This window comes from Choristoneura fumiferana, chromosome 23 (genome assembly GCF_025370935.1).
Source record: "Choristoneura fumiferana chromosome 23, NRCan_CFum_1, whole genome shotgun sequence".
Taxonomy (NCBI): Eukaryota; Metazoa; Arthropoda; class Insecta; order Lepidoptera; family Tortricidae; genus Choristoneura; species Choristoneura fumiferana.
In genome coordinates, this window is record NC_133494.1 from 13,448,390 (window position 1) to 13,470,119 (window position 21,730).

Below are 21,730 nucleotides of genomic sequence, written 5' to 3' on the forward strand. Positions count from 1 at the left end.
ATGAAATTTTAATTACCTTGCAATTCCGTGACCCTTTAGCGATGCGTGTAAAACAGCCATCCCGAAAAGAAACACGCGTTTTTACCTTATGAATTGTTAAAACATATCACTCGAAATTTATGAAATTTTCTACTAAGAATACTTTGACACTATTATTAGGTACGGAACTTTTAATTAATTTGAAAAATGGTTAACTATTTCACGATTATTATTTCTTTTCAACGAGTACTGTTACTATAATAAATTCAGCATCTTCTTTTCCGTTTTTTCGATAAGACAAATGCTCTACCTTAGTAAGCCGTGCGGTAATATTCAGATACTAGATATTATTAGGCCCGTGCTTGCTCGATAATGGGCCAATTTTTATTTTCTTGTCGATATCTTTCATTTCAATGCAATTTGGTGAATTGGTAAATTTGCTTATTCTGACTATGGTAAGCCCAATTTCACAAATCTTTCCATTGAGTTACACAAAATGTAGGTATGGAAATTTCGTAACTAAACTGAAAATTTAGTATAAAATGAGGAACTCGAAATGAAAAAAAAAAAAAAAAAACAACAATAAAAATTGGGCCTAGTATAAGACGCCAACTGTAGTTGGAAAGTATTGTACGGGGTCAATAATTCCTTAATATGATCTATAGGTACATATAGACCATATAATAGGATATTTAATAATATAATAATAGGATTATATATTAAGGAATTAATTTAATAGAGTTAATTTTATTTCCGTGCATGGATAACGAATGCTCAGTAAAATTATATAGGTATGTATATATGCTAATATTTACAAGCCAACGATAAAAAAACTCAACGTCAACGCGATCGTTAAAAGATAATTTGAATACAGTAAAAGTCTTGACACTTGACTGCATGATAATAAATACGGCATTCGTCGTCTCTAGCCTATCCCTATACGTCCCATTGGTGGGCAAATGGCCCTTTTCATAATGAGAAAACTTAGGCTGTATGTATTAGATAGGGACACACACATCATAAAACTGCTTAGTGAAAAGCTCTGGGTAAATTTCAAATGTTAACTGGCACATGAATTGCATAAAAATCATTGCGAGCCCGAATTTTAACCCACGATCTTTGCTTGGGAACCCACTAAGGTATAGGTACAGCTTTAGGTACTAAATTATTATTCAAAGGTTTTAACTGGTCTTTTTCATTACGAAAATACTCACATTATTATTTCCTGCGTAAGTAATATGTAGGTGAAAGTAGATATACAATGCTTCACATACTTTAGCAAGGACACGTAGAATACAATAGCAAGGACACTAGTAGGTAATCGTATAAGTTCATATTTATCTTTCTTTCTCAATCAGCTTCCGTAAACTTCAGTAAGCTAGTTGAGAAAGCAAGATATACGAACTTTTGCGACAAATTACGATGGCAAATCATTATTCGCTACATTGGTGTCACATGTCGACAAACATTATTTATATTGCAATGTTTTTTTATTTCGTTTTCAAAATGACTTCTGATAGCGGTTCATGCTTGTACAGGGGAAGGGTTCGTTTCGCAGAAAATACTCTGCTGACATTCAAATCTAACCAAAAATTCGAAGATTAAAAAAAAAAAGGAATTTTAAAAGAAATAAAACAGAAAAAGTGGATACAAGAACATAAGTTATAACACGAATGTGACCTTCAAAAACTATCCATCGATGACATTGAAGCCGCAAAAAAGGAAAGTTAGAAGATATTTGGAAAAAGATAGTAAGAGAAACCGAGTGTTCTTATGAAACTATGGAATACCACTTACACGACCCTCCCTAGTGTTGGGTGGCTTAGTGGAGCGAGCAACCACTTTTGTAGTGAAAGTGTCTGTTTAACAGAATTTAAAATAGGTTTAATATTCAGGCGAAGTATATAAAATGTATATAAACCAGTTGTAATAAAATTTGTAGATTAATTTATAGATTTGTTCAGCTGTTTTTGTAAGGACCCTGTCCATTAATACTTACAGCTAAGAACTTACAAAACAGTTTTTTTTTTAATTTTACACAGCATTCGAGCGGTTATGTATGAGCTATGACACTAGCTAGATCGTCTAAAAACACGATTATAAATATAATAATTCTGTGATGCACACATGGAAATTTGTCAATATCATTCAATTCATTCGTGCAATAAAATAATTAATATCGTTTAGATCGTTTATTTATAATATTATATCTTAACTAGACTAGGCATAGTAACATCTAACGCAGTAGGTTGTAAACATAAACTTATTTTCTATACAGCATTGAGTCAGATTTCAAGCTCAAGGTACTTTGCTCTACACCAGTAGCGTGTAGCCAACATTTTCGTTAGGCAACCCGGAGGGTGAGTGAGGTATGTCTTCGAATGCAACGCCTCAGAGTTACCTACAGTACGAGTTTAGAGTTTCGTAGTAGCCCTGCTGGCAGCACATGCAACTACCATAAACGCCCCGCGTTACACATGTTCGTTGCTTGCATATTATTAGGTACTCAAAAACTGGCGCTCGTACAGTCGCTATCAGATATTTCGGTGCAGCCAAGCTGATCAAAAATACCGTAACATGAACTCTAATGTCTTGATAATATAGCGCATGTTCCGATATTTTTTACCACCCTGGCCATTCCGAAATATCTCATGGCGACTGTTGGTCAACTTCATGCAAATATGATAGATAGAAGCATGAAAGCTATAATTCTGTTTTCCAACAATTGAAAAAATATATAAAATCGTTAATTATTTTTACCGATAAAATAATAATAAACAACCAACACAGGTGAAACACATTTCAGAATGAAATGACAATCCGCCGCGTCCACTCGCTTGCCCGGGCCGCGCATTTGACAAAACTGAATGCCTGGTACAACGTACAACTCAGTGCGCGCGGTGACAAGCGACGAACGTCATACAGTTTGCGATAATTAAGCAACAGTCGCTATTCAGAGTGGTTTTCATAACAAATCGACTTTACTTGAACAAAAAAACGTCGAAGCTATGAGTACATGTATGTCTAGTTCCAGCTATAGGTATGCTCGCCGCTCCACCGGTCGTATTGTCACGGTCCGGTTGTAAGGAGTGTCGAAATAATGCAAGCGCGTTGTGTAGAGCTAGTACTTGAAGTTTGCTCGAGGCTATTAAAAATATATTGAAATTGACCCACCGTAGTACGTTCTCATAGTAAGCGTCATAATGATTTAATTTTTCGGGTAATGCCATGTCACTTCATTTCTGTGAAAAGGTTCTATTGGGTCTCGATTCAGTTGGTTTGGTTCTGTAGTACATTTCTCTTGATTTACGCAAGTCATTTCTCTCCTAACCTGAGGCCGTATATGCCTCACGTTTCTGACCCTCGCGATCTCGACCAAATGACAGTTTTTACATGCAAAATCTGTCATTTGATTGCGATCGCAAGCGTCAGAAACGTTAGGCAATACTGCCTCTGAGGGTCTATTGCGAAACGTTTCTGACCCTCGCGATCTCGACCAAATGACAGTTTTCGCATACAAAAACTGTCATTTGATTGTGATTGTGAGTGTAAGAAACGTTAGACAATACGGCCTCTGGTTGTAATTAAAATCTGTTGTTGGTTAAAGTGACACGGTACAATTCATATTTCATCTAGCAACGCCAGTCGAGCTTGACAGAAGACAACAAATATTTTTTTAACCTATAATAAAGTAAGTAAGTAGGTTTTGTTTTTGTTTGCCGAAAATATGTAATAAAATAAAATGATAAAGTTAGAATGATAGCTGTCATTGTGTCGGTGGTATTAGTTTTAATAAATTGTGTGGTAACGTTAACCTTAGGTACTCGAAATCTTAACTAACATTATAAATGAAAAAGTAAGTTTGTTTATTTGTTCCGCGCCCGATAAATATACAGATGGTTTACATTGTAACCTGGATAAATAAACACATAGGATAGATTTTATTCCGGAAAATTGCTAACCTAGTTTCCGTTGAACAGCGATATACGAATTTTTAGAAGGTAAAGTTGCAAGTAACCTCTAGTTATTATTAAAACTTTAAAACATGTATTTTAGGGTGATCAGACCATGCATTAAAACATGAGATTAAAACTAAATCTTTCCAGTACGGTCACCATAAAGAGGATCGTTACATTTTTAACGGTTGTATGTACCTAATATACATGTTTTATAATAAAACTTGCCTTTATCTTGGCTTTGCTGACGCGAACCATTGTCTGGTAGTTGAATTGAAATCACGGTATTTTACAAAGTTTCCATAGGAAATCCTTTCAAGAAAATCCTTCCGTGCAAAGATTTTAGCGTTTTTAGATGTAGCAGAGTAGAGGTTTCGAGATTTTACATTCGTAAATCCTGATGCCGTGGGAATATCGGAACAAAATATAGCCTATGTTATTTCCAAGAACGCAGGGCCTTAGATAGCTGCATTTTATCTAAATCTATTCAGCCGTTTTAACGCTAAAGCGTAACAGGCACAAACGCTCGCAAACTTTCGCATGTAAGATATTAGTACGACGTTAAATGTTGTCAACTGTCAATTCTTTTACAAAATTAACGACACCAAGAATGAGGGAATTAAGCATTAAACAAATCATTATAAATATTTGTGGGTGCTATAGTGTCACGGATGGTAAATATTTATGTAATTAGGTGGTTCCTGAGTCATGAATTCCAAAAGAGTCAAGTTTCGGTAACAGTATGTACAGCTACGCTAAAAAACAGATGGGACCACCGGTTTCCAACAACTGAAAAACCTTAAAATTAATTACCGTGGTAAAAATATAAACCTAGTGACTATACACATATTTAATATAGGTGAAAACTCAAGGAAGGGAACTCCTTAGTTTGGATGACGAACGGGAAATTGTGGGGATGCACGGAAGGAAGAAAAAAACAATGCCAAGAATTACAATGGCACAAAGAGAATGAGGATTCTAAAATATCTACTGGCAAAAATATGTGTGGCTGTTACTTGTTAACTTAACCTTTTTTTGTGTAGAATATACATGTAAGTAGTCAGATCTCTTCCATAATTTTTCACCTATATTAAAGATAAAACATATTATAACTATCTAAATATCAAATATGATATCTCGACTTACATAGCTAAGTAGTATCACAACAATTTCATATAATTTGCTTTAAAAATAAGTGTTTTAACGACAAGTAAATTAGTAGACAATATACAGCAAAACGCCACACAATGAAAATGATGAAAAAATCAAAAGTGACATTTGTGAGACACAGGATTTGTTTCTTAAAATATGTCATTTAAGATATACATAAATCTTAACAAGTACGAAAGTTATTCTGAAATAACTTAAACCCAACTCGTAAAAAAAGTGAGTTAGTAATAATAATTTTCGGTGCGTTACTTTGTGTTGTCTTAAGCATTATTTGAGGTTTTAAATTACAAAGTAGTACACTTATATGTCAATTTAATAGACTTGGCACGAAAGTAATGTCACTTCTCACTGTGTTAGTGCCGTTCTCATACAGGAACCTCTAATTGTTATAACACGATTATCACCAATTGAATCAATCTGTATTTAATAATTTTGTGTTCCACACAGACATTATCATTCACTCATTCCATTAATCCGTGCCAGCTCTTGTAAATCGATCTGTAGCAATATTTTTTGAGTAAATATAGCGCACTACGCCTCAATAAATAAGAAAAAATAAAGACCTATATAATGTATACGTAAAAGCAATGCTGGGAATGAGGATATTTCAATGTCAGTCAGTGCTCTCAGACAACCTCCTTGGATTAAGACTAATTGGTCAAAGGACCGACCAATTGAGATGGAACGGGAATTAAAAAAAACTTTGGCATAGTACGGTCATGCGACACAAAGTAAAATAAACGTACAAAAGTACAAGACGGAACTGCGCATTGTCGCACAACGGAATTTCTAATAAGAAAAAAAAGTAATCAGATTAATGTTGCGATTTGAAAGAATATAAAATTAATTAATTTGATTGGGTGCTGTAGTAATAAATAAGTCTTAGCGACATTTACATAGATCGTTTCGCTATTGTTAAATTTCCGTTGTCTGACAATGCCTTTAATTATTGTACGCGACAAAAGAACACCAGCAAACTCATACGTTTTCGTAATGAGCTTAACGCAACATTGATTGGCTTACAAATAAAAATACCTTAATTCTATACGATTAATAAATGGCAATGGCACCTTGTTCAATAAAAAAATATCAAAGGAACTTTTAGGCACAATAGGTTACCAGAACGGACACCAGCCGACGTAGCACTGGCATAGATTTTCATTGCTGGTAGCTTGTTGGATCAGCAGCTCCACTTGTTTTTGCACGGTGACGATCTCATCTATATGGGGAAAGTCACGCCCTGTAAGCTTGTCGCGGACGCGATTGACGATGCCGAGCGCCCGCATGTTGAGATTAGTCTCTGCCGGCTCTATGTTTTCATAGGGGCCTATGTGTGGGGCTACGGGGCGGGTGCGGCTCGGGAGGGGCGACCCCGAGTCAGTGGCGACATCCGGGTCTGCGCGGGAGCGGCGCCCCGCGTCGATGAGCCGCCAGTTGAGAAGGGGGTCGTATACGAACGCTTCGAGTACCGCCATCACGCTGTCCTTGTGTCGATGGAGTACCTCCATTACGGACTCGCACGTGCGCCGGTATGTGCCCTCGATGCCCGTTACCTGTGGCCAATAGTATGGCACGTTGTTATAACGTAGTATTTAATTGGTTTTGCAACTTTTATACTTGACAATACCCACCAATGCAGAACTTGCTGATTGAATAACGGTTTTTTACCAGCGAAATGTCGTTAGATGGCGTTAGTATCGTTAGGTCCGTTTGGCGTACAGTTAGCAGCAGAAGTAGGTGCGCAGTTGTGATGCCCAAAATGACCTAAACACTTTCTTATTACCTTAGCAGTAGAGTCGTGTGTAGATCATTTTTAACAACCGTAACCGCTCATCCACTTCTGCTGCTGACTGTACCAGTGTTGCTTGCGAATGTCTGTGTCAAACGGACCTCACGATGCTAGGCTAGTTGCCTGACAGCTTTCACTGTCAGTTTACTGCATAATTATTGCATCACTCACCTCCATAGCATTGATGAGCATCCGTGTCAACCTGAACGGAATCTTCTCCGGGAACTTGTCCCTAGTGACGGCCACTTCGAAGCAGTCGCCGAAGTCTATATGCAGGAACTTGCCCGTCACTCTGTCCAACATAATGTTAGAAGGGTGCCTGTCTCCGAGCCCCAGGATGTAGCCGACCATGCTCATGACGGCCAGAGAGCGGGTGTAGTTGGTGCGCCGCTCGAACCACACCTCAGAGGAGGGACTCTTCAGCCAGAGCAGTTTGGCGAGGTCGTCGCCCGCTGTATGCTCGAGAGCGTGCTCGAATACTTCCACCTAGAGTTAGGGAGGATTTTTTTTTAATTTCGCTTCGTATGAACTACACTAATGCTTCTCCGTTAAAACACAAAATTATGTGTCGAACAAACGTAGCTGTGGTGCACGGTTTTAGCAGACAAGCAAGGTAAATCATTGCAGTACGCTGATATGGACCTCCGCAAAGTAACGTCTGAATCAATTAATTCACTTCGTATTTTTGTTTGTGCACAAACTGTCACTTCACCACAGTTTCAAAACAAGTAATAAGGACTTGTATTAGAGGTCTTGTAACCAAGATAAAAAAATGACACTACCACTATCAAAGTGGTATATTATGTCAGATTGTGGGTCCAAATCGAATTTGTAGCGTAATCCACGTGTAAATTGTGTTGGAATTCTAATTTGCATAAAATAAAGTAAAACTTGGACCGTCTACGTCACAGATATTATCAAAGTCAAATGGAGGTTATTCATTACTTTTTATATCTTAAATTCATTAAATAACTGTGGGAAATTATTTAAAAAGCTTTTATCTCAAAATAGTTTCGATTTACTACATTGTAACGAAATAGACATCCTCAATTGCCATTCAATCTGTAGTAGATTTGTATTTAACTGGTCTAGCCAGTGTCCGTATTGTCTAACACTCTAATGTTCGCAATTGCAATAACCATCTCTTTCTACCTTCGTCCTAAACCACATGACAGAAAGAAGCGGTGAAAACGATTACGATTCCAATTGCGTCAGACAATATAGTCTGTTAAGTGACGTCTAAATTACCTTCTGCATCAACATCAGCTTTTCCAAGTCCGACGCCATCCGCTGCATGATCCTGTGCTCAATATTGAGCAGGCACTTCCTCTTCTCTCTATAGTCCCTGATACAAATAATCTTTATTCAACACAATAAGAATATAGACACCAAAATATAAAGAAAGGAGATCTTGAGTCCATCATTCTGGTTAGAATGACGACAGAATTAGCGTGCAACCATAGTAAAAGAGAACAAGTACGTTCACTACGGACAAAAGTACATCGCGCGGCTTAACGTGGCCACACCCGCCGCACGCACTGTGTAGCGCTGGATGGCCAGGTCTCTTATAGCAGCTCTGGCAAGGTACGAACCTGATGAGGGAGTGCAGCGTGTCACAGTGCGGCACCCAGCCGATCAGACCGCTGTTGGTGACAGCGGGATCACTGCGTAGCGCTGGATGGCCAGGTCTCTTATAGCAGCTCTGGCAAGGTACGAACCTGATGAGGGAGTGCAGCGTGTCACAGTGCGGCACCCAGCCGATCAGACCGCTGTTGGTGACAGCGGGATCACTGCGTAGCGCTGGATGGCCAGGTCTCTTATAGCAGCTCTGGCAAGGTACGAACCTGATGAGGGAGTGCAGCGTGTCACAGTGCGGCACCCAGCCGATCAGACCGCTGTTGGTGACAGCGGGATCACTGCGTAGCGCTGGATGGCCAGGTCTCTTATAGCAGCTCTGGCAAGGTACGAACCTGATGAGGGAGTGCAGCGTGTCACAGTGCGGCACCCCGATCAGACCGCTGTTGGTGACAGCGGGATCACTGCGTAGCGCTGGATGGCCAGGTCTCTTATAGCAGCTCTGGCAAGGTACGAACCTGATGAGGGAGTGCAGCGTGTCACAGTGCGGCACCCAGCCGATCAGACCGCTGTTGGTGACAGCGGGATCACTGCGTAGCGCTGGATGGCCAGGTCTCTTATAGCAGCTCTGGCAAGGTACGAACCTGATGAGGGAGTGCAGCGTGTCACAGTGCGGCACCCAGCCGATCAGACCGCTGTTGGTGACAGCGGGATCACTGCGTAGCGCTGGATGGCCAGGTCTCTTATAGCAGCTCTGGCAAGGTACGAACCTGATGAGGGAGTGCAGCGTGTCACAGTGCGGCACCCAGCCGATCAGACCGCTGTTGGTGACAGCGGGATCACTGCGTAGCGCTGGATTGCCAGGTCTCTTATAGCAGCTCTGGCAAGATACGAACCTGATGAGGGAGTGCAGCGTGTCACAGTGCGGCACCCACCCGATCAGACCGCTGTTGGTGACAGCGGAATCACTGCGTAGCGCTGGATTGCCAGGTCTCTTATAGCAGCTCTGGCAAGGTACGAACCTGATGAGGGAGTGCAGCGTGTCACAGTGCGGCACCCAGCCGATAAGACCGCTGTTGGTGACAGCGGGACCACTGCGTAGCGCTGGATGGCCAGGTCTCTTATAGCAGCTCTGGCAAGGTACGAACCTGATGAGGGAGTGCAGCGTGTCACAGTGCGGCACCCAGCCGATCAGACCGCTGTTGGTGGACAGCGGTATGACAGCATAGCGCTGGATAGCCAGGTCTCTTCGGAACGTGTCTGGGTCCGCCTGAAGGTTTACATTGTATTAGTTTACATGTATCAAAGATATAGTTTGAATGAACATTTTCAACTAATATTTCTCTACATTAAAAAAAAGACTATCTGGAATAAAATAAAATATAGTTGCAAATTAAACCTTCGGTACCTGGATTGTGACTTCGGTTTGTTTTATTACTCAAATTTGGGTTTGGGCGAAAAAGTTGTCGTTTCCAATAATCGGACTCACTTGAAATTTGGTAAAACAAAGTTTTTAATAATCACATGAGTGTTGCGAACTTTCAACAGTCGCTAAGTATCAGAAGCAATATTAAATTTTTCTAATACATACAAAAAAACTTTCAGCCTTTATACTAACTATAGTGAAGGTCTGGCACTCTTACCTGTAACAGGGTGTTGACAAGCCCGAACAGTTGCATGACCCGTTCGTCCTGCCGCAAATCCTCGTGTCCCTTCAGTAGAAACATGTAGTCTTTGCCGTTAGAACCGCGCACGCACAGCCGCCGCGGCCGCTGCTTCGATGTTATCACCTGGGAACGACGTCATTTGCTCCGTTATACTGTACCGTGATAAATTACTATGTATACTGGGTATATACCAAGATTACCATCAGTCATATGACTAAGGTCCACTCCTGCCAGCTCGTGCTGAGCCAGTGGTAGAAAATTAAACACTTTTTAAATACTTTTCGTTTTTTTTTTAAATTTATTTTCATGGTTTTTTGGAGTCGGTTAAATTGGTCTTTATTCATTCTTCTAGGAAACTATGCTTTCAGTTGCCCGATTTATGGCACCAGGGCACCGAGTGTTTGACAATTAATATGGAACTGAAACTCCCGATGACTGACACATACAGATGTATTTTGCTTAGTATGGGATTTGATCAATTGGTGTCAATTGTCCCACGTACGCGGGCTCACGTACTGTTGCAGTGACGTCACTGCGCAGTAGACGCGGACTGACCTGCAGGCTGCTCTGTATGAGCGCGATGCGTATGAGCGGCTGGTCGGGCACGTAGGAGCCCGGCACTGCCAGCTGCAGGTCGCGGCAGTTCAGCAGCCGCGGGCTCACGTATTGCAGCTCTAGTGAAGTCAACTGCGGCAGCTGCCGGCTGATGCGACGGAATACGTGGTAGTAGAGGTCCCATGCTTGGTTCAGGTCGCGAGTTGAACGGGTTTCCTTAAAAAAAAAGTTAACACAATGAACTCCACCTACAGCAAATCATCGATTGGGGAGGGGGGTAAAAGCGACTATGGTGTACTGCGACTTTTTTTTACCCGGTTATACAGTCCAGCTGTATAGTGATAGAAGCCTTAAGCCTTTAATATCATTAGACATCGATATAAACAACCACTAAGCAGAAAAAATCACCTCGTTAAAAAAATCGCAATTACCCCATCGTCGGTTTTGACCCATAAACCTTATAAAAAAATTAACCCAATAAACCTTTGATCTAACGTCAACAACGTGTGGCGATAAACTTACATTGTACCGATTGCACCAGCCCTGCGCCTCGTTGAGATCGCGGCCATACGCCTGGCTGAAGGATACCTCTTTCATGGTCTGCGGGCCGCGCTCCAGCATAGCGTGCAGAGGCTCCAACGTCCTGAATATATGGTTGTCATATCAATATAGAAGTCCTGACAAAATAGCTGGACTTTCATTGGTGTCAGGGAGGAAGATCACCAAAAATATTTAAGAAGTCATTTTTCACTTTAGATAAGCTAGTTAGGACATATCTGCTACTGTTACATCAGGCCCTATTACGAAGCACTACAATGTCACTTTTTTGTATGATAAAGTTAACAAATCATGTACAATTCCTTTCAGTAAATCTTCCTATCTTCAGCATTTTGACTAATTTCCTCCCAATTAGCGTTAAAAAATGTCACTGTGTATTTGTATTACCAATTTTTACGGTAGTTCTAGTTCCAACACCATGGCACATCGGATAAGGCCAGACATTTTACAAGGGTAACAGCGGGAAAGGGAGTATAGCCGTATTGGCAAATATGCAAAATAAACACGTTAATATTTTCTCAAGTATAGACCAACATCGGATCAATTCGGACGTATGGTAATCGTACCTGAACATGGCTTTGTCGTCGTGCTCGGTGAAGTACAGACGCGAGGCCTCTTCCAGCGCCTCGTGCCACTGCTCGTGCCACAGGATGGCCACGCGGATCAGCTCCTCGGATATCATCGCCGCCTGATTCACCAGGTTGCTCGAATGCGTGCACATGGACTTCAAAATCTGATTGGCCGCGTTCTTCCGCGCCACGAACGACGATTTCGACGCCACCGTCAACGGGTATACTAGGGCTTGAGGATGCGACTTCCCTATGTCGATCAGCAACGAGTGTATCAATTTCCCGACTAGAGCTCTCGGCGTGTCGATCCGGGCGATCAGCTGCGGTATGACCTGGAGCCACACGTTGATCTCGATCGTCCGGATGCCTTCCACGAGCGCCTCGTGAACCGCTGGATGGTGCCCGTAGTCGAACCACAGGGTCAACAATCTAAGGGTGTCCTGAAGCGAGCTTCCGTGGGAAAGATTTATCGACTTGAAGAACCCGTCGACGGCGGGGACCGTGTACCGCTGGACGCACTCCGGGTCCACGGCCTGCGCGTTCTCCGGTTTCGGCTCCTGGTGTTTGTGGAAGAGTACGCTCTCGAAGTTCATGTAAGCCCACGCGTGCCAGGCTTTGTACCAGTCTGGTGAGAGCACAGTGGCCGAGGAGTAGTTTCGGAGTATTTCTGGGATGGATGTCTCGTTGATGCCGAGCAGGCTCTCGCACCAGGCGCCGAGCTTGAGGTGGCAGCGCGCGGTGAGGCGGCAGTGCGCGGCGTCGCCGGTGTCGGCAGACTGCACGTAGCGCTGCAGCTGGTTGTAGGCCAGCTGCTTGTCGCCCGCCACCCACAGGTGCTTGGCGTACGCCAGCGTCAGGCGCGGCTCGTGCGTCGGCAGTGGCATCTCCGTGTTCTCACTCGGGTCCGTCCCTAACAGCATCACCAGCGTCCTGTGGGCCTGGCGGGGCGCGCCGCTCTTGCGGCACAACGAAGCGAATTTAAGCCACGTGGCCATATCTTCGTGGGGTGTCAGCACGAGTCCGCGCACCTGGAGGATCTTGCGCCAGTCCTCGACGAGCCTCTGGCCGCCCTGCAGCCGCGTCCACCACGCCTGGCGAATAGTCTCCCTTCTTTCCGATACCAGTTTGTAGGTTATGACCTCCTCTAGTTCGGCGAGGAGTTGCGCATTGACTAGGGCTCCGTAGGCTCTTTGATAGCTCTCGCCGGCGACGGCGGTGAGCTCGGAATCTAGAAGAGTCCTCGCTTGATCGATGAACTGCCTGGATATTTCGAATTCTCCGTTATGTATTGAGAGCACGGCTCGGTAGAAGGCGCCGTCTTGGGTGTTTTCGGGCAGGAAGCTGACGTATTTGGCCATGGAGTCCCACTCGTTGAGGCCCCAGGCGGCGGCGGCGGCTAGACGGGCGGCTTTGAACTTCTCGTCGTGGGTCATTTGTGGCCACCGCTTGGAAACCGTATTATACAGCTTGACCCACTCGCCGAGCGCTTCGAAACAGCGTAGCTCGCCAAGGTAGGCTTCCATGTCGTTCCCATCGTGAACCAGCTTGTCTCCATACAGGTTGAGGGCTTTTTCCCAGTTGTGTAGCTTCTCGTACCAGCGCACCTGGACAAAATTACTTTAATTTGTATGTGTTTATATTTATTTATGTTAGTTAAATTCCGAAATTCCGGGTTTATTAACAAGATTATGTTGAGTCGGCCTCCACAGTATTCAATTACCTACGCCGAAGTCTAAATTTAGGTAAATCAGCATTAGGTTTCCGATCCTTGACAATGAAAGAAAAGCGTATAGACAATTAGAACATTATGACCGTAAAGAGTAGAAATTTAATGCGAACACTACTTTCTTCGTAACTTTGACATATTTTTTGACTTAAATTAAAACCTAAGTACTACTGGTCAACATACCGACACGAATTTCATGTCATTCAGCTTGTTTGTTTCATTTTAGCCACTTAAGCAGTGACGTTAGCGCATTTGTACTCATCGAGAAATTTTTCGGCACTCACTAACGCCTAAGAAATTTTATAGCTAGCACGCACGGAATACCGAGGACCTGGTCGATTAGTGATATTTTTCTGGTTTTTCTTGCATCTAATTCATTTTCAATTATGACCGTAAAGAGTAGAAAAATGCGAAAAACTACTTCTTCGTAATCTCACATTTGACTTAAAATTGGCCAAGAAATTAGTATCTATCAAAAAAGTGGTCATAAATACCTGAACACGACCTTAAAGTTAATCACATAAGTGCGTATTCAGATGTTTTCATTACCTCGCCAGTTCATCTGTTTGTTATAGCGCATTTACTCTAGAAAAAGAGCACGATGTACACGTGGCATGACTACAGATAGACCTAATCCGTCCTAATTTTGGCGGCTTCTAGGAAAACGCAGTCCGGTCCATAAAGCGCATATAAATAGTATAATAAATGCGAAAGTGAATATTTTGTTTGTTTATTACGCTTTCACGCTTAAAACGGCTGGACAGATTTGGATGAAATTTGGTAAGTAGATAGTTGACAAAAGCCAAAAACTACTTCTTCATCTCAATATTTCGATTAGAAACATGAAAGGCGTAGATGGCTTGTAAATCCACGTGTCTTTTTTTGGGACCTGGAGTTAGTAAACTCTCGGCACGCCTGCTTCCGGATCATTGGAGCACGCCTGCAAAGCCGTGAGTAAAGTCTGGTATAACATATTTCGAGTTTGTCTTGGAGTACGACTGACCTGGACCTGGAGGCTGGTGTCGCCGGCCTCGCGCTGCGCCATGACGCGCTCCAGCAGTCCCTCGGTCGCCTCTTTCTGCCGCAGCTGTTGATGTGATCACACTCGCTCGCACGACTGACCTGGACCTGGAGGCTGGTGTCGCCGGCCTCGCGCTGCGCCATGACGCGCTCCAGCTGCCCCTCGGCCGCAGCTGTTGATGTGATCACACTCGCTCGCACGACTGACCTGGACCTGGAGGCTGGTGTCGCCGGCCTCGCGCTGCGCCATGACGCGCTCCCAGCTGCCCTCTGCCGCAGCTGTTGATGTGATCACACTCGCTCGCACGACTGACCTGGACCTGGAGGCTGGTGTCGCCGGCCTCGCGCTGCGCCATGACGCGCTCCAGCAGTCCCTCGGCCGCAGCTGTTGATGTGATCACACTCGCTCGCACGACTGACCTGGACCTGGAGGCTGGTGTCGCCGGCCTCGCGCTGCGCCATGACGCGCTCCAGCAGTCCCTCGGCCGCCTCCTTTTGCTGCAGCTTGTTGTTGATGTGAATCAGCGCCTCCACCACTTGCGACGTCGCGCCGCTGCGGAACTCCTCCTCCTACGATACATCCCACTAATATTATAAATGCGAAAGTTTGTCTCTTTGTTTGTTACCTCATCACGTCTAAACTGCTGAACCGATTTAGATGAAATTCGGTATACAGATAGTTTGAGTCCCGGGAAAAGACATAGGCTAGTTTTTATTCCGGAAAATCGCATAGTTCTCGCGGGATAGCGATAAAGAAATTTTTCATACACATATCCTTTTCTAGTCCCGTTCAGACTTCTTGAAACTACCTCTTCTCTGGACTACTTCTGGTAGGACTGGCCCTTCTATGCTGTGGACAGAGAGCAGTGGAAGGCCTTCGGGGGGAGGCCTTTCCTCAGCAGTAGGAGAGAGAAGGCTAACAATAATAATTATAAATAATCCTTTTCTATATTTCTAATATAGTAAAATTATTCGTACCTTGTAATGCAGCGCTTTAGCGTACGCCCGGCAATGCATAGCCCGTTCACCCAGCAAATGCGTCGGAATCGGCAGCGCGCCCGCTTCACAGTGCTCCATAAATTCAGCAAGATTCAGCACGGTGTGTGCCAACTCCGGGGCATCGGGTGCCGTCAATGCTTGCTCCAGTGCTTGGCTTAGAGCAGTTCTCGCGCTGTCTTCTAGCTCCGTCCAGCAGGACACGAAGGCCGCGTTGAAAAGGTCCCGGAGAAGCTGCGAGTAGTTGTGTGCTAGGGCCAGGCACGCTCTGTAGAAATGAGAATTAGTTTTTAGAGAGAAATTATAAAATGCCTCGGTTCTTAAGAAAGGATGGGTATTTTTATCTAATCTCAGGGGTCTACAATAGGCAACATGTTTTGATTATTTAATAATTATACTAATAACCTGAAATTACCATCCAATTTATTGAATTAGACGTTACTTTGCGAAGGACCATAACAACAAACTATATAAACAATTACTTTGCCAACCCGCGACCACAGCGTGTGTTCACGCAGCTCCTCCATCTCCACGCTGTAATAACACCCACACATCACACTAACCTAAACTATACGTTGATGCGTTTCGAACAGAATCAAAGTTCATCATCTAACATCTAAGCAACACAATCGTCCCTACCGCCCCGCCTATTAATTTACCTTGTAATTTTCTCTCTGTGTATCTGTTTCGCTTACTATTTCTGGTGTACAATAAAGAGTCTTTGTATTGTAATCGTTTATTATGCTACCAGATGTTAGACCAAAACATTTAAGTTTGTAAAATAACTGTGGATTTTCAATGACATATTTACACAATACACATCTACTTATAAGCAGGGCTGATCGCAAGAGAAACAATAAAAAAATACCTCAGTGCCGGGCTATGTGACTCAGTCAACAGTCCGATGCTGAACCGCCGCAGCCACTCGAGCCAGTCGTCCTTGGAGACGCGGCTGCTTACTGTCCACGCCAGCTTGAGGTTGTGTGCGTTTACAAACAGCTTGCGTATCGTCGAAGATGTGTCGCACACTACGATGCGTGCCTGATGATGTTAAACGGGTTTAAAGACACAATCCCAATCTGCAGATTCACTTCACATTATTTACCAACAACCTTTTCATTAACATTTTAAATAATAGTTCTCTACCAGAGCATTGTTATCTTTCTAGCTTACTAACACTAGCTTGAAAACAAGCCTCGTGTATCCCGGCATTTGCTCAAGCTCAGCTTTTCAGCTAGATAGAGATTAGCTAAAATTACAGTCAAAAATTTGCTTTGGGGATCAATAAAAAAAAAAGTATATAATCACCTCTTGATTAGTATTCCGCGGCTTCCGGCGCGTGCTCTGCAGGAAGTCGTCGACAGACAGTGTAGGGTTCGTCTGCAATTTCGCCATAAGAAGCTCGTAGTTCTGATGCTGAATCCTGTGTTTGGTGACCACCTTTTGCACCAACGGTATAAAGTCCATGTATTTGCGGCCCAGTTGCACTATCAAAGCGCATAAAGTGTCCATCGCTGTTGGCCGCAAAGGAGCGCATGTGTCCATACTACGCACTAAAGGATGGATAATTCTCGAGATCAACTCGCTATAATTCAAAGAATCTGAGAGATAGTCCACAGTTTCCATGGCCACCTTGGCGACGGAAATAGGACAGTCGGTAGCGTCGAATAACTTCACAATAGACGGAATAACTAAATGCATGTAATCATCCAAATTATCTTCAAACTTCTGCAAAGCGAACAGCAATTTTTCTGTCACCATTCTGTTTTTACTGGTGTCGTGGGCTAGGACGCGTAGTATCTGCGGCATCAGTTGAGGCAGATACACCTTGAATTCCGATCCGAGAGCCACCGCGATATGTTCCACCAGTAAAATTAAGGTGGGCTGCAGCGGACTGTTGGGCGTCCAGAACTCTTTGATGAGATCGAAAATCTTGTCCAGATAGTTACGAATGTGTTGCTTCACGATCGCGATCAGCCTCGCGAGCTGAGTGAAGAGGAACTCTCGGAAATTGGTGTCGGAGGCGCGAGCCGCGTACAGTAGGCTCGGCGTCACCCGGGATATGTATGGTACACACTTGATGCCTAAAGATTCGAAGATGAAGGTCACTGCTTGGACGACGCTAGTGTGGTGCTGCTGCAGCGTGGGGTCTCGCAGGATCCTCATCAGTGTCGAGATCACGATGGCTGGGTAGTACTCGTCGAGTACTGGTGAAGACATATTCACCAGCATCTCACTTGTGGTCATATCGAAATTGTTTTCATCCGCTTTGCTATCGGCGACAGGCACTAGACTGGAATCTGGCTTTCCGTTGATCAGTCCTCTCGTCAATTTATGCTTGTATGGGTCCAACGCGCCCAGCAGACCGAGAACGCGAATAGTTTCCCTCCTATCTTTAGGTTGCTGTTCGGTTTTCAAAAAGTTAAGCAGCACGTCCATGAGAGTAGGATACTGGGTATAAGGGGTGACAACGTAGCCTGTCGCGCTTATCAATTGTCCGAAAGCCCACAGGGCGATGCTTCTCTTATCGGTGGCGCTAGCGTCCAATAACAGCTCCAAAAGTATGGACAAGATTTCCGGTAGGCATTTCTTGAGGGCGCTGTTGTCGCCGTTGACGTCGGCCAAATTTCCGATAGCCCTTAGCACGCTGATCACGACGCCAGGGTTAGCTTCTGATTCCTTCAATTTCGGCACAAGAACATTGAGAATTGTTTCCATGTAGGGTCGTACGAGCCGCGGGGCGTGCCTTATTAGATTGTCCAACATTTTTGCCGCCTGTTCTTTGTTTCGACTCATTCCCGAGTGTTCTAGTTCAGTCAGAAACTGTATCAAGGTTTTCCTGAGCCCCGGCATGACATACGCCGGGTTGACTGTGCTGAGCCGACCTACGGAGCAGATAGCTAACTCGCGTATTTCCAAATGCTCATCATTCATAGCAATAAATAAAAAGCTCAAATTTTCTATTTGTGCCAAATGAGAGTCAAAAATTTCATTGAGAGATTCAAGTACCCAGTAGCGCACTTCATACTCTGGGTCAGTCACTGACACCACTAATAGTTTCCCCACAACTTCAGCAGTCAGGATGGTGAGAGTTTTAGAGGGAGTCTTCATTGTCCTCACAGTGGCATCTGCTAAAAGTTTAGCAGCAGTTTTGACAGCTTCTAGTCTAATCTCCTGCTGATCACTTTGGAGGAAGTGATCGGCGCATCGCCTTACGAACGTTAGTAAACTGTGATTGCCTTCAAATTGAAATGTCCCAAGGGTTCTCAGAGCCAAGACAATGCTGGCTGTGTCTTGCGGCTCACTGACTATATTGATATTACTCATTTGCTGCTCTAAACTTCTCGGCATACCTGGGTGCAAGAAGGGTTTATTCCTTAACACCAAGGAGAGCATATTAAGTAACCCTTCTGATATCTCTCCCCTTAGGACTGGTAGATGCTCGCTCAACTCTTTCAAGCAAATAGTCAAAGACGGGCTAAGACCAGTAGCAAACATGGCGTCTAACAACTCCCTGATATCATTTACTACCAGATCTTTGACGGCACTGCCCAGCAGAGCAATGCAAGCGAAGATGGATGGATCAATGTACACTCTTTTCTTGCTCTGTGTATCTCTCACTGGCAGTGCTTGTTTGATAACATCCATTATCCTGGGAATGTAGCTTTTGATTTCATTGTCAATGGAAGCAGCAACCAGGCCAATGGTGGTAAAGGCCATGTTGCGGTCTCGCTCACGGCTGCGCACCGACGACAGGAGGTAATTCATAGTAGAGCTGATATATTTCTTGAGGAAATATTCCTTGTTGAATGCAGCCAGCCGCGGGATTATTATGAGAAGAACTTGAGGCACCCCTTGGGCTTTTAACATTCGCTGCGCCATGACATCTGCAACATATTTTTTTTTTAAATACTGACGGTTGAAAGGAGAAATTGGTTAAGCAACATTTTTTGTGAATTTTTTTTAACATAGATCAAACAACAGAGAAAAATTCACTGATTCCGAACATGTACATAACTCAATATCTTAAAAAAATGTCTCTTAGTCAATTTCTCCTTTCAAACGTTGATATGTACAATTAATATGATTATGAAATAAAGATTTGAAAAATTATATTTTGTTAGTAAAATGCCTAAATTGAATGAGGAAAAGTTTTAAGTGTAAAAATCTTACCATGACAAATCTTTTCAAATTTTTCAGTCAACAATGTCCTGCATACAGCTGACTCATAAATAGAAACAGGGTATGTCACATTTTCCGTTTTAAACCCATCACATAGATATCCTCTCTTCACAGATGGACTGTGCAGTTTTGTACTTATAAAAATGATATCATCAGACATAGCAATATCCTTTTGTGTGTCTAGACTCTGCATAAGAGTTGTATATTTTTTTTCCCAAGCCGCATTAGAACACCGGAGCAATTCATTTAAGATAAGCAGTCCCCCATGCACTCTGTCTTCTTTGGTGATGCCTTTTTCTTTGGTTGGTATGTCTTCAAAAGACAGCATAGCTTCTTCATAGCACTGCATATACCACTGGGGCTTTGCTGTTGATTGCTTGGCTGTTTCTCTCTGTGTTGTTACTACAAAACCAGCTCTTAGGGCTTTTGCAGCAGCTTCCCGGATTTGAGGTTTAGGGTCTTTCAATGCTATTAGTATGTGATCAAAAAACCCTGATACTTGTTGATAGAAGTAGGTAGGCATAGCAATAGCCATTTCCTTTAGAAGCAGTACTGCAGAGTGGCGTCTTCCTTCATTCCTTTCTTCCGAGAGCCATTCAAATGCCCTTTTGACCTCAAAGTCGACATACTCGGCTCTCTTGACTCCAGACACTGTAGCCAGCCTGCCAACAGTCTTAGCTGCTAGTTCCATCACACCCACATCAGATGACGGCAGTAGATTCCGAAGGTAATTGGCAAACCTGGTTATGCGCGTTTTTGTTGTATCACAGTCACCTCCAATAAGACACACTGAAATGTAAAGTCAAAGTAATGGAGTTTGTCTCTTTGAAAGGCATTCTGTACAACTATGGCTTATAGTTAATACCACTTACTTATCCTTACTAGTATATGGGTGAATACCAAAAAGTTGCACACCGATAAAGCTGCATTAGCAGGTAGTTATAATTTCCATTAACTTTTTCCATTGTGACACGAAAATTATCCATACAAATGTATGATTAATCGTGCTAATGCAGCTTTAACGGTGTGCAACTTTTTGGTCTTCACCCATATATTCCTGCTGAAGGGCTACAGACATCATCATCAGCATACAAAATAATTTGAATTCCTCATATTTAAGGATATAGATAATGTTTAGCAGGGCTTTTAGGGCAAGGGTTAAAGGTCATTATTTAAATTTACAATGTGCTATAAAATAAATGTTAGGTCCAAATCTCACAGTCACAGCTGATATTAATACAAACATCTTTATTCAAAGATCGGCAAGACAAACTAAAATGCGTCACTCGTTACATTTGGAAATTAAAAAAGTACTTAGATTATAACCAAAGTAAAAGCATATGGATTTAAAAAATCAGTTTACATTTCGACCCTTTTTATTTTTATCTTTAGCATTTTACTGTTCTGTGTGGTCTTCAAAACATCCTAATAAATACTAAAGGTGAATACGCACCGATGGCGAGCACCCCCCCTTTCTTTTCGTGCACATCGCTGCTGGAAACCATCTCGAAGATTTGGTGATTGAATTCATCCAGGAACTGTGTTAGCTCATCTTGGGGCACTTCACGCAGCTCTGTTTTCGCATAGTGGTACAGCTCCCGCGCTGTCTTTATCTGCAAGTCTACATTGCGAGACTTCAGTCCCGCAACGAACTGGACCACTTGGTTAGACATGGTTGAGAAGAGTATATGCACGCGGTTACATCACAGATTAGCTTAGTCCATTATGTAGATGCACCAATCCATCCACTCCTGGATTAATTTACTGCCTAATCAATTCTAAACAAAATAAAAATAAACTCTGAATATTTCGGCCGTATTTTTGACAGTGTCTGTCTGTGACAGTCTGTGTCTCTGAAATGACAAGTAAAGCAAAGCTCATAGAAAAAAAAATTGGCTAGTGTTGTACTTGAATCATGTCGTCGTTAAAATAAATTCGTTCACATGCGATGCGAACCGATTATCGATTGTTGATGCTGTCAGTTCATA

General features: G+C 43.1%; 1 protein-coding gene across 1 annotated transcript; it reads right to left on the reverse strand.

The window, feature by feature from the left end:
• Window positions 1–2,156: 2,156 nt before the first annotated feature.
• Window positions 2,157–21,585, reverse strand: mTor (serine/threonine-protein kinase Tor). The gene is made up of 14 exons (XM_074105966.1): window positions 21,196–21,585; window positions 19,734–20,531; window positions 16,869–19,447; window positions 16,429–16,601; window positions 15,543–15,828; window positions 14,985–15,134; window positions 11,816–13,422; window positions 11,214–11,334; window positions 10,692–10,907; window positions 10,113–10,259; window positions 9,618–9,739; window positions 8,143–8,239; window positions 7,066–7,380; window positions 2,157–6,658 (listed from the first exon to the last, which is right to left on the reverse strand). Exons 1-14 carry the CDS (start codon window positions 21,413–21,415, stop codon window positions 6,221–6,223), a joined length of 7,269 nt encoding a protein of 2,422 aa, XP_073962067.1. The 5' UTR covers window positions 21,416–21,585; the 3' UTR covers window positions 2,157–6,220.
• Window positions 21,586–21,730: the final 145 nt, after the last annotated feature.

Excerpts from the sequence above, each read along its gene's own strand:
- mTor (XM_074105966.1), bottom strand. The coding sequence starts at position 21,415 with ATGTCTAACCAAGTGGTCCAGTTCGTTGCGGGACTGAAGTCTCGCAAT. Across the intron at positions 11,335-11,815 it reads GACGACAAAGCCATGTTCAG|GACGTTGGAGCCTCTGCACG; the intron begins GTACGATTACCA and ends CCATATATTCAG. Across the intron at positions 6,659-7,065 it reads TGCTCATCAATGCTATGGAG|GTAACGGGCATCGAGGGCAC; the intron begins GTGAGTGATGCA and ends TATTGGCCACAG.